Source organism: Vipera ursinii (genome assembly GCF_947247035.1).
Source record: "Vipera ursinii genome assembly, chromosome: 17".
In the NCBI taxonomy this organism is placed as follows: domain Eukaryota; kingdom Metazoa; phylum Chordata; class Lepidosauria; order Squamata; family Viperidae; genus Vipera; species Vipera ursinii.
In genome coordinates, this window is record NC_139530.1 from 4,146,955 (window position 1) to 4,160,141 (window position 13,187).

Here is a 13,187-nt window from a genome sequence, read left to right on the forward strand (position 1 = left end):
TTAATAAAGACTTTCGGGCTGAGGTTTGAGGAATTCTGTCAGTGGGCAAGCATCCCCCACCCCACCCCAGCTCACAGGCAGGCAGCCAGACCACAAAACGTACTTTTTAATTGTGAATTTTGACTGCAGGCAATTAATTTAGTCCCATCGTTTAGGTCCCTTCTCTTTATTGAGAAGTGGGAACCCTCCAGCGAGTCCCGATTCTCCCGGTGCTGCGTCTTGGGGCGTGCGGCTCTCGTTTCGTTTCTGCTCAGAGAGCCCGAATATATATATATATATATTAAAAAATGAAATAAAATTGCGTCTGGATGCGAGCGTTTGTTTGCCCCTCTCCTTTAGAAGAGGAGAATAAAACGGAATTTCTTCTCAAACCTAGTCGTGGTTGCGCCGAGAGGCTGGTTTAAAACCAGCCGGAACTCTCGCAGAAACGGTGAGTTATTGTGTAGTAGAACCTATCCTGTGATCAAATAAAGCTCGATTTATCACGGCCTTCCACCGTACAGATTGATCCGTTCGGAAGTAGTGTTGAGCTAGCTAGCACGTTAATCTGCACAAAAGGAACCTGTGTCGCCTTTGTGGGTTTGTTTTTGTTTTTCCCCAGGCGACTTTTGAGGCCAAGCCAGAGAAAGGTAAGCATTGGGGGGTAGTTGTTGGTCCTTGCACACCGCAGGCGCCACAGGCTTCCAGAGCAGGCCAGGTACGCCGAGCCTCCGATGAAGTCATCGTGTGCAGGTGTGAAAGCCTTCGGACGAATCACACCTTCACACCACAGATCTTCCATCAGAGGCTCGGCAAACCTGGCCCGCTCCAAAAAGCCTTTTTCTTCTGCACTTTTTCCCCCAAGCGCTCGGCCTCTCTCCGATGTCTTTAGGAGAACTTACACGGGACTGTACTTCTCAACTACACCCTGGAGTAACCGCTGCAGAGCCAGTATACACCCTGGTGGTGGGGATTTGGGGTGGTGGGCCGTGAGTGGCGGGAGGGCCAGGGGACTGGAAGGGGACTTGGGGCGGGGGGGGCTTCTTCGCTTCGAGGGCATCCTGGGTCCTGCCCCCAACGGCCGCTGGTCATCTGGAGGCCGCTGCTTCGGTCAGCCGAGAGGACGGCTCTTCCGGGAAGTCTTCATGGAGATGGGGGAGGGGGCTACTCGCTCGCTTCCCAGGACACGGGGTTGTGTAGACGTGTGGCTGGGCCGTGTGTGTGTGGCTCTCGGACCCACTCCTGCCCCTGGGTGGGGAGCGAGGACACCACCCCAATGAGAGAGGCCGGGTGGGGAGCCCGTCCTGGGGGGTCTTGCAGCTGCGTAAAGACCCAAGGCTGGCTCCCCACTGGCCCTCACCCCCTCCGCTTGCCTGCCTGTCTGGCCCTCTCCCAACGCTGGGGGGGGCCTGTGGGGAGACTCGAGATTCCCACCCCCAGGAATCCTGGGAAAGGGCCTTTGGGGGTCCTGGGGGTCTGGCCGCCACCCTCCGTGGCATTGCGGGGCACAAAGTGTTGTGTTTTCCCCCCCAACCCCCGGGAATGTCATAGGTGGTGAAGGCTGAGCTTCCAGGGCCTTTAACAGCAAAGGGGTCCCCCTGGGTGCAGGAATCTGTCTCCCTTCAGCCCCCCCTTCCCCCCCCCCAGAGCCAAGCTGCTGGTTCAGGGTTTCTGGGTGGTCTCCCACCCTCCACCTCCAGAGTTGGGAAAGGCCCAGAGAAGGAGGGAGGAGGAGGGGGGGGTCAAGTGAGGAATCAGCCCAGGGTCTCTTGTGGCTGCAAAAGCCGAAACAGGATCTGGAGTCACCCGTTTTAACGAGACAAATCACAAACCACTACAAAGCCAAGATTGCTGGGCCTTTTTTTTTTTTTTTTGCTTGTTTCGTTTCGTTTTGTTTTTGATTTTTCCAGTTTTTATTGAGTGAAAATGTCAAACCTTGCATCAGTCATGCAAAAAAAAAATCAAATAAATAAAACACATATATTAAATTTCTAGTAGCGCTAAATTCAAGTGGAAAAATATTCAGTTCTTAATAACGTAGGTGCCGAGAAGACCAAATTCAAGTAAAATCAGAGCACACCGTCCTGTTGTAGGATTATTTTTTTTTCACTTTCCTCATTATTTTTTTGTCTCAAAACCTATATATAGCTATATATCTATATATATAGGTATATACATATAGATATATACACACACATAGATATATGTGCATACCTATTATTTTATATTTTATATATATATATATTTATATATATATATATATATATATATATACACATACATATTTATAAAACATTAAAAAGCGCATTGGTAGTTCAAGCATCGCTTCTCCCCCCCTCCCTCTGCCCCCCCCACCCCCACACAGAAAGAAAGAAAGAAAGAAAGAGAAAATAATTAAAAACAACCAAAGGAAGTACACAGTTTAAAATTCAAAAATGAGCTAGCAATGGCTTATAGTCCTAGTGTGCAATATGGTTTTTACAAAGGCTAGAAGAAGTTTCCCACAAAAATCTCCCTATGTCTGTTATGTATGTGGGTGTGTTTCAGGATGGGGGGGGAGGGCACCTACCTAGAAACATGGGTTTCCTTTTCAGAAGGCAGGGATTAATTAATTTATTTATTTTTTTTTAAAAAAATTATTATTTAGCTTGGGGGTGGGTGGGGGTGGCTGTTTTCCCGTTCAACCACAAAGCAAGAGTAAGGTCAGAGTCCGTAGGGAATGATGGGTTTAAAAGACCTTCCTGGCTCCGTTTCAAAGGGGGGCTGGGAAGGAAAAAAAACCACACACACACAAACACAAAGACACACACACACACACACACACACACGGCCCTAAACTGTCCTCGTAGGTGCCCTTTGGAAGTGACTGATGTGCCACATGGGTGGAGAAACACTCTGCGCACCCCAATGGCTTTTGGGCCCTGCTGGATGTTCCCCCAAGGCTGGAAACATCCATTTACGTAACTGAAGTGGGTTAATATTTTCAGCTTAAAGATCAGATCGGGCAAGGCTGGGTGACAAAGCGGATGAAGAAAGGGGGAAAAAAATGTCAGTGCTGTTGCCAGGTTTCCCCCCCCCCCCCCAAATTGCCGGCTTCTCTCGGTCTGTTGAAAAATTACACGCCCGACTCTTTATCGCAGCACTTAAGCCTGTTCATCTTATCTATCTATCTATCTATCCCCCCACTAATACCTGGGTATATTAAACGCTTTCTTCTCCTGAATCGACTCTCCGCCGAGGTGCCGCTTGACAAGGCGCGGGAATTAAAGCATTTCCAAACAACGCTGTTGGAAAAGAAACTTTTTTAAGTGGAGGAAAAGCCCCAGACACAGGGAAGACTGCTGAGCAGACAAGATGCACCCTTAATTTGGGTTTTCCCATGTCCAATTGGGAGGGTGGGGGCAGGGAAAAAAATCAGTTGCCCCAAAGGGCAACTAATCTACTTAGTGTTTCGGACTCTGCATCCAAGCAGAAAAAGGGGACTCCGCACACCTTTGGGTGTGGCTGTGGCTGTGATTCGGACTGGCAACTCGCCTGTAAACGCCCCCACCCCCTCCCGGGACAAATGCAGGCTCGGTTTAAAGAGGTGCCAGCCGGTGGGTGGGTCCAAATCGCCCTTTGCCCCCTCGCATCCCCGTGGCCGGCCGCAAGCCCCACCGCCCCCTTTCCTTACCTGCCTCCTTCCGCGGCTGCTAAAGGCCGCTGACCAGAAGCGGCCGGAGATTTCGTATTGCCAAAGACACGAGAGAGAAATGTCACAACAGCTTTGAAAGTCTTGTAAACACACACACACAGACACACACACACGCACACACAAACACGTGTGCTACTCATGTCAGTTTTGTGGGGAGGACCACCGTGTCCTCTCTCAAGGTACCTGGGGATTGGGGGTGGGGGGTGGGTGGGAGAAGCTTAGTCACAGAGGCGTCCACCCGTTCCAGAACCAGGACCGCAAACGAGAGGTTTCCATATAGCACCGTTTTGGGGCGAGGTACCCAAGAAGTTAAAAAGAGAAGCAGGAGTGCGCTGAGGGGGTGTCTAGCTGGGCATCTGACAACGGCGCCCTGCTGTGGTCGCTCTGGCTCACGGTCGTCCCAGCCTTGCGTCTTTGTGGAGGAAGGGAAGCCAAGCTACTACTACTCTGGGATCGGGTCCCCCCCCTTTCTTCGCTCCGCTGAGGATCGGGCTAGAATTGGGAGCCCTGCCAGGCCAGGCCAAAGTAGAGGGAGATTTTCGAGGTGCTGACCTTTCGTCAGAAAGTCAGAACGGGGAGGGGTAAACCCCCCCCCAAAAAAAAACCCCGGTTCTCGCCACTCTTTAAAATACAATCGATCCGATACGCTGTGCACCGTCTTACGACAAACCAATCTTGCTATTAATGGGGGGGGGGGACAATCTCATCCGACTGCGCAACCATTTTTAAAAAAAAGCCTGCCAAATCGAAATCCCGAAATACTGAGCGATCCGTGTTTTGTCCACGAGGACAGATCAAAACGACAACAACATTCCTTTCGCCTCTTGATAACCTGGATGGTGGCAGGAGTTATCCTGGTAGATTTTAACCAAAAGGCCTGTTCAACAAAAGTTCCTGGGTTACACTCTCACTCTTTGCACTGGGAAGTGACCGGTGACCATTGGTGATTCCCCCCCTTTTTTTGTGGCCCAACAGCACAACAGACACAAGACGCAGAAAGAGAACGGCCCCATCGCCCACGCAAAGCAACCCCGGCTGTTCAGGTCTCCGATGCGGAAGACCTCCGAGGACCTTTCATTCTCCACCCGAGGCAACGCCAAGCCGGGCATCTGTTCTCTTTTAGGAGGCTTGAGTAGGTCGCTCCGGCTAGGATGTGCCTGGACTTTCCCAGTGTTTTTTGGGGGGGGGGCTGGAGCACTTGACCTTCCCAGTCCCCGCTCTGGACTGGGAAGGCCAAATGCTTCCCTAGATGGCTCCACCTGCTTTAGGGGAGAAGCCAAATGGGGCCCGGTTCTCCTCCTCCGGCAACCCAACCCGGGAGGGAGTCCTGGGCTTGAAAGACCCCCACCCCACCCTCCGGAGGCTGGGCTGCTTAGAGCTGCACCCCGGTTCCTTCAGTGGCCCCCCCCAGCCAGAGCTCCATCAGCAGGAGACACCCCTTCCCCCCAACTCCAGGGAGAGACTCACATTATAAAGAAGTTCCTTCTTCCTTAGTAAAATTAATAACTATTATTATTAGTATTAGTATTATTAGTATTATTATTACTACTACTGATATTTCATTCTCAGCCTGGATCAATTCATCTCGTGTTTTCCCCACCTCTGGGTGTGTGTGTGTGTTTTTTTTTCCTTTCCTTTCTTTTTTTTTCTTTAAAAAAAATTGATAATAAATACCCCTGTTCCAAGCATTCCCAGCTGCCTGAGACTCCCGTTTCTCCCGTTCATTTGATGCCGGAGAAAGGGGGAAGAATAGGAATAGGAATATAAGCCATACCGGAACCCAACCCCGTCTGTCCCTTAACTTCCCCTCCCTCCGGGGCAAAAGGACTCGGCTTGCAGCTTAGCAAAACCGAATCCAGCTTTGCCGCCGTATATCTATATCTACATCTATAGATAGATAGATATATCTATATTTCGTAGGACTTACAACGCGCTCATCCCTCCTCGTTATCTCCCGACAGATGCTAGCTGCCTGCCACACACACACACACACACACACACACACACACACACACACACAAAAAACCCCACCCCGGTCTCCCTGAGAACGGGAGGAGTATTAAGAGGACACATGAACACACACCGGAGTCGAAGGGTTAAAAAAACCCAACCCAACGCATCCCGCCTTCCCACCGCCGCCAAGGGCAGCGGGCTCGGAAGAGGCAGGCCGCGTCCTGCCACGGGGAGCACATCCATCCAGAAGTGGGAGGGTCAAGTCCGTCTGCATCGCGGGACCACCGTGCTCTGCCTGCTGCCCCCTTGTAAACATGTGCACCCCAACAGATGGGTCCTCCTGCTGCCCCACCCCACCCCACCCTATCCCCCAGGATGTTGCCGCCGCCGCCACCGCTGCCGCTTCCTCTACGGTCCGGCCACGTCTCCGTAGTTTTGTGTGGTCCAAGAATTCAGTGCTTCCCTCCGTCTCTCGCGGGCACCTCCCGGGTCAGAGTCGTGGGGTTGTGGTTTTTTTTTGCTGCTCTTCCGCCCAGTCTAGCATTCGTTCCCGCCTCTCCCCCTCACACAGCAAGGTCTCCTGTTCGTGCAGTTTGTTTTTTTTTTTGCTTCCTCAGCTTGCAAAGGCCAAACCCCCACACCCGCCGCTGCCGTGCGGCTGCTCGTTTAAGGAGAGGCCTCGGGGGCCGGGGCGGTGGCCGGGTCGCCGGAGGGCGTGGAAGCATCACTGGGATCCGCGGCGGAGGAAAAAGCCTCCTCCAGTTCGTTCATGTCTTTTGTGGACAGGCCCTGCGTGTCGGGGAGCGACTCTTCCGAATCGGTGTTCAGCTCCTCTTCCTCCTCTTCCTCGTCTTCCTCCTCCTCGTCCTCCTCCTCCTCGTCGTCGTCGTCCTCCTCCTCCTCGTTCATTTCCTCCTCCTCTTCATCGTCGTCGTGGGAAGAATCGTCCTCTACTTCCACATTGCCGCAGGTGGCCAGGAAGTGCTTGCTGGCGGGAGTGGCCAGGCTCTCCCCCGGGGCAGAAGGGAGGCCGCCCTCGGGGGGCTTCTGGCTGAGGTCCACGGAGTCGTTGAGCCCCACACCCGCCGCGTTCTGCAGGAAGAAGAGGGAGCTCTTGGCGTCTGTGCTCAGGTTGAGGGAGCTGTCCAGGTTGACGGAAGCACTTGGGCCTTCGTACTCCAGCGGGGCGGCAGGGAGGCCCTCGGGCCCCGGAGAGATGGCCGGCAGCTCTCCGCGCTCCTGCTTCTCGTGCTTGCGCTTGTGCGAGTCCATTTGCGACATGCCCACCACGGTGTGCTTGCAACCGGGGTAGGTGCAGTGGAAGTGGGAGCACTTGAGTTTGTACTTGCACTCGGCCACCTCGCAGTCCACGCTGGAGCTGAACTGGCAGAAGCCGGCGGCGCTGATCACGTCCTGCTTGCCATGGTGCTTGCGGTGGGCCGTCACTTTGGTGCTGTCGGTGCAGCGGAAGCCGCAGCGCAGACAGTGGAAGTGTGTGCTGTTGCCGGAGAACTGGCAGTCGGGGAAGTTGCAGCTGAGGGAGGACTTGAAGCGTTTGAAGTCGTCCAGCACCAGATTGTCCACTCGGTCGTGGTGCTGGGCATGCTTGTACATGTGGGTGCGACCGCAGAATTTGTAGCCGCAGTTCTCCCGGGTGCAGTGGTAGTGCGTGACCTTGAGGGAGAACTGGCAGTTGGCGTCTTTGCAATCCTCGTACAGGTCGTACCGCCGGAAGCCCTCCAGCATCATCCCCTCGTCCAGCATCTTGCGGGAGGATGGGGTCTTGCGCCGTTTGCCGAAGGGGGACATGTCCTCGATGATCCAGAAGCGCTTCTTGGCCCCCGCGGCGGTTGGCATGGTGATTGTGTTCCCTGGGGAATCAAGGCAGAGGTTGCGTTGTGAAGAGGCTAATTTCCCCCAACTTTTTTTTTTCTTCCAGACCCTCCCCACCACCCCCACCTCCCAAATAGGCAAAAAGCATTTTGTCTTGGCTGATACGGCACGAGGGGTTTTGTTGTTGTTTTTTTAATGGCCAGGTTGTGGTCGAGCGCAATCTAGATCCCGTCTCGAAGTGGAGTCACCTTGCGAGACCCAGGAGAGGTGCCTCCCCTACGGCAGGGGTTCCCAAACCCCCCACCCGGTTTGTGGACCGGTACCGGGCCACGCGGCGTGCCAGCAATCGCTCTGCACAAACAAGCAAAGCCCCCATCCGTGGGATGCAGGCAGCACGCAAAACCACGCACCCCCTCCGGTCTGCGGAAAGACCTCTCTCCACGGAACCGGTGCCTGGTGATGCCCGAAAGGTTGGGGGCCTCTGCCCTACGGAAGAGAAATCCTTCCGAGACCCAGATGGCCCCTACCTCTCCACCAGCACCATCTCCCCGGGACTGGGCAAAAGTATTTCTGAGCCCACTTGTATGGTTGAGTGGCCTTCAGGGGGAAAAAAATTGTTTTACTACGTTTCAACAGCGATTTCCTTTTTTTTAGGATTTCGTTTGGAAGAAAGCAAGGTCCTTTGCCGAGGACTGTTCAGACAAGCATGTCCCCAGCAGAGAGTGCCTTGTACGTCGCGCCCAAGATTACCGTTCTCTTATTGTGAGGACTGCACTCCCCCGGGGCCTTGCTTTCCATTTTGATCTGAATTCCTCTTAAAATGAGAGGGACGAAAGAGATTTGTTTTTTTTCTCTCACCACGCTTCCCTCACTACTAAGTCCAGAACGCGTGGCCGTTGCTCATTTAATGCTAGGAGAAGAAAATGCCTGGAGTTTTATGTTGAGGATGGTGACATCAAAAGGCAAACAATGGCCTTTGCGGCCGTTCGAAGGACGGGGTGTCACAGGGGTGGGCCTGGCGAGGGCGGGACGCCGGAACTGGTCCAGAAGACAGCTGAAAGTTCGCTGCCAGTCTGGAAGGGTGCGGACTGGTCCTTTGGGGGGGACGACCCGTGTCTGTAGCAGCGCCTGGCCGATGATGATGATGGGGGATGTCGGGGTAGCGCTAAGAGAAAGCGGAGGTCGGATTTACCTGCTGCATCCTGCACTAGCGGGACATCGCTTTTGGCTGGACTGGCAAGGATGGGTGAGAGCCCTGTCGAGCTGGCGGTGGGCAAGGCAATGCCTCTGCTGGATCCCAGGGTGGCACTTAGCAAAGAGTATGAGACACAGGATGGAGAGAAGAGGTAGGGCAAGGAGGGGAGGGGAGATCTGAGCAGGGCTTGTGAGAAAGATGGAGGCAGAGGTGGCGGCGGTGCATTGTGGCTAACATCGTCACCCGCAGCAGATGGAGGAGGAAGAGGAGGAGGAGGAAGAGCAGCCAGGCAGCCTGGAGAAATGTGGAAAGAAAAAAAAATAGCAGGAAAAGAAAAATAAAATAAAATAAAAAACACCACCAGAAGAGGAACAGAACCAAAACAAGACCCCCCCACACACAAGAGCGTGAGCCGCATGATGGGAAATGGAGGACACATTCACACGTACGACAAAAGAACCAGAGCAGAGGAGGAGAATGGAGAAGAGTGATGAGCAGCAACAGCAGCAGCAGCAGCAGCAGCAGAGGGAGGGTCTCCATGAGGGCAGCTAGACCACCCACGCCGGGGCAGGTGGGCAGCAGGTCTGCCCGGGGAGACCAGGTTGTGTGTGTGTGTGTGTGAATGGAAGTCGAATGGAAGTCAGGGAAGAACCGGCAGCTTCTCGGGCCTGGCTCGTCCGGGGAGGCCCACGGCATTTCCCCGGTGGGGAGGGGGAGGGACGTCCACCGACACTCCTGCTGCCTCCCAGAAGGTCAAGACCTTTCAAATGCTGCTCTTGGGCAGGCCTGCCTGTTTCTCAAGTGATTCATTGGAGGTGAACCTTAATCAATGAGGTGGTGGAGATTTTTCAGCCAGCGCCATTGACTTCCCGTCCCGGGCGCGCTTGGCTCGGCTTCCCAGAGCCCTCCGAGGCTCCGTTGAGGCTCTTCCACACATCCCTCATCCCAAGAGCGTCCAGGGCCCTCCGCGTTTGGAGGGGGAAAAAAGAAGACACCCCCCCTCTCTCTCCCCTAACCCAGAGGCCACAGCCTCTCGCAGAGTCCAGCCCGGCTGGGGAGCCTGGGAGGGGACAGAAGGGGACACACACACACACACTCACCTGCCGAGGTGCTCTCGTTGCCCACCGGGGTGCTGGAGCAGCTGCGGTCCATGTTGGAGGACTCGGAAGAGAGGGCGCCCGGGCTGCATCCGGCGTAATCCAAATACTCCTCCGTCTCGGGGTCCATCAGGCTGGGGGCTCCCTGAAAGGAGGCAGGGGTGCCTGATGAAGCAGGGCTGGGGGCCAGGCTGCTCACTTGAGGGAGGCTGTCATTCCTAGCAGGGTGGCCCATGACCTGCAGTAAGACAAGGGGTGACTTTTTGGGGGGGGCGGCCAAACAGAGCTGGGGTTGGGAGGAGAAGATCTGTCTGCTTTCTGCCTCTCTCTCTTCCCAGAAGCAAAGGTGGGGCCAAGGTGGCTGGGGGCAGCAGGTAATTCCCACCCCCCCACCCCTGTGGATCTTAACTCTCCTGCCCTGCCTGCGGGGTGGGGGGCGTGGGGGGCACAGGAGACGCTGCAAAGCAGCCCTCCATCTGCAGGAAAGAAGCCGAGGAGGAGGAGGAGGAGGCGACAATCCTCAGTTGCGCTCCTGAAACTTGGGGTGGGGTGGGGGGGCTAGGGTCACCCCTCTGGAGGCCCACGAGGAAACCTCTGAGGAATCGTGACTTTTAATATCCCACGAGGGGAAAAAGCCAGCCGGCGCACGGGGTGGTAATCCCATTAAGCCGCATTTAATTTCTTTCGCTCTAATTGAATTCTGTTTCGTTCACACCAGGCGTGTCTTCGGGGTCCAGGCCTCGGCAAGTCTGGGGAGGGCGGCTTCGTCCGGCTGCCCGCTGCCCTAGGTGGTCCCGAGGGATGCCGAGGCTTCAGGAGAAGGTGCTCCTTCTCCTAACCACCCCTTCCCTCCAGGTGGGCCAGGATGCCAGAGGGCCAAATTTGGGGGGGGGGCTGTCCGGAGAGGACAGGCCCCACAGCCCGAGCTTTCCATGCAAACACGGAAGCCGGGAGGAAGTGACGCTCACCTGTGTGGGGACGCGGTCAAAATTCTTCCCTAGCATCCTTCTCATGTGCTTCCTGGCGTGGGACGTCATCTGATGCTTCAGCAAGAAGGAGAACTGGCAGCCCTCGCGGATGCAGTGGAAGTGGCTGTTGACCTGGTTGTATTTGCAGCCTGGGAGGAAAGAGGGGAACGAGTCGCCAATGGCCCAAGCCGGCAACCAACGCCGGGGAGACGGGAGCAGATGTAGCCCAGACGCTAATCTGGATCCATGGCCGGGAGGAAAGAGATCCGGAGCGCTTCCCCCACAGCCGATCTGGAACCTCAGAGGGAAGGGAGGCACTCCAAGTGTGCCCCGTAGCGATGGGGGCTGCTGTGGGGGGTGGGGTGGGGTGGGGAGGCCGGGACCCCCACTTTGGCACTCGGTCTTCCGCGATTCGGGAATCAAACGCTTCCTCTGCTGAGAGAATTCGCCTCCCCATCTTCGCAGAGCATCGGAAGGGGGCAGATGGGGACGCTGCCCCTCCCCACAAATGGAAGAAGCAGGGAGGGCCCCCCCAAGCCAGATTTGCCTGTCTCCTTTGCGGAGGAGGAGGAGGAGGAGGAGGAGGAGGGTGTGAAGGTCAAACAGGAGATGGAGGGCGGCACTTCCCGGATAACCCAAATGACTTACAGAGAGACCCAAGTCAAACCCGCCCGGACTTAATTTATTAATTGGCAGGTTGAACAAATTAAAACTGATCAGTTTTTAAAAGGGCTTAATTGGCAAGCCGTTTTAAATTTATGAAAATTGCCGATGCCAGGGGCCGTCTTTAAAAGTGGCATTCCTTGTTTTCCACATGCGGGGGTGGAGGGGGAGGAGAGAGAGAAAGAGAAAGAGAGAGAAAGAAAAGGAGAGAGAGAGAGAGAGAAAGAGAGAGAGAAAGAGAGAGAGAGAGAAAGAGGGAGAGAAAAAGAGAAAGAGAGAGAAGAGAGAGAGAGAAAAGAGAGAGAGGAGAGAGAGAGAGAAAAAGAGAGAGAGAGAGGAGGGGGGCCCCTCTTAGATGCCGCCCGCTATAACTTTTATTTAATTATTTCCAAGATTTATTAGTTGCCTTATAGCAAATACTCTCTCAGCATGACATACAATGAAAACACAAATAAAATCCAAAATCCATATACATCTCGTCAGAAGCAGCATAATAAAGCCATCAATTAAAAAGCAGCGGAGGTTAAAAAACAGGCACCAGCCCTCCCCCACCCACCCACCCACCCACCCCGGTTCGCCCCCACCCCACAACCTGACAAGCTCTAAAGCCACCCCGGAGCTAGAGGGGCTTTCGAACGTAACCTGCCAGCGGAAAGGCCTCCTCCGTGGTTCCCCACCCCGTTGCTGATGGACTTGGAGTGGGGTTTTTTTTTTGGGGGGGGAAGGGGGATAAATTAATAAATGCAGGGGCCACGGACTCTTTGAGCCACGTTCTGCCCCAGTTCTGTTCTCAAGTCAGCCTGCAAAGCGAGCACTGCAACCAGAAGGGCATTGCCGAGCTGGCATTTCTGGAGAGACTCTCCTACACACAGACACAAACACACAGACACAGACACACACACACTGCCCCCCCCCTCCTCCCAGCCCTGCCTTCCCCATCCTTCCTGCTCTGCTGGGGGTGAGACAGTTGACGGACAGCAGGCAGGCAGGCAAGCCGAGGCTTGCCCCGTTGCCCGGAGAGCTGAGTGTCTGTCGGGTATCCTCGCCGGAGGCTTTTGCGTGGCCCCGGTGATGTGCCGGACGGCAGCCAAGCGCCAAGCCTCTTGGCATTCCTGAGCCAGGAGCCAGGTGAACGGGGTGGGTGGGGTGGGGTGGGCCCAGGGCCTGCTTGTTGCTTGCCCTGGCTACAGCCGGGTGCCTTGCTGCCATCCTGGCCGATGAAGTACAAAACGGAGTCTGTGCAGACCCCTCAACCCCCCAGGTCAGGGTTAGAGCTGGAAAGGGACCTTGGAGGTCTTCTAGTCCAGCCCCCGCCCGAGCACTTCAGACAAGGTGCTGTCTAGTCTCTTCTCAAAAGGCCTCCACCACGCCCCGGTGGCCAGCGGTTGTTCCACCGGTAAAGAACGAATCGGGAAGTTTCTCCTTAGTTCCAGGTTGCTTCTCTCCTCGATTAAGTCTCCACCCTTGGGGGGGGGGGCTTTGGAGAATAGCTTGACGACCCCCCGTCACCCACCCAACCTCTTCTTCTCCCAAAAGTTAACTGGACTTCCTTCCAGGATCCAGAGGGGGCGGGATAAAGGAAGGTTGCCATTTCGGCTTTCCGCTGCCGAAGCTGAGCAGCCAAAGGGGGGAAGACCCAGAAGCAGGCGTAGCCCGAGGGACGCCGAACTTCTCTGAGATGACCGGGGAAGGCCAAGACAGGCCAGGCTCCCTTTGGCTGCTCCCACACACCAGCCTCTGCCCCAGGTGGGCAAACTGAGGACCCAGATTGTTGGGGGCAATTAAGCTGACTTTGTAATAATGCC

The 13,187-nt window shown here is 55.1% G+C and overlaps 1 protein-coding gene across 1 annotated transcript; it reads right to left on the reverse strand.

Moving 5' to 3' along the window:
• Window positions 1-2,097: 2,097 nt before the first annotated feature.
• CASZ1 (castor zinc finger 1) lies at window positions 2,098-11,176 on the reverse strand (the record flags this gene model as incomplete). The annotated part of the gene is made up of 5 exons (XM_083375649.1): window positions 2,098-7,497; window positions 8,652-8,948; window positions 9,755-9,989; window positions 10,720-10,868; window positions 11,038-11,176. 5 exons carry the CDS (start codon window positions 11,174-11,176, stop codon window positions 6,293-6,295), a joined length of 2,025 nt encoding a protein of 674 aa, XP_083231775.1. The 3' UTR covers window positions 2,098-6,292.
• Between the last annotated feature and the right edge of the window lie 2,011 nt (window positions 11,177-13,187).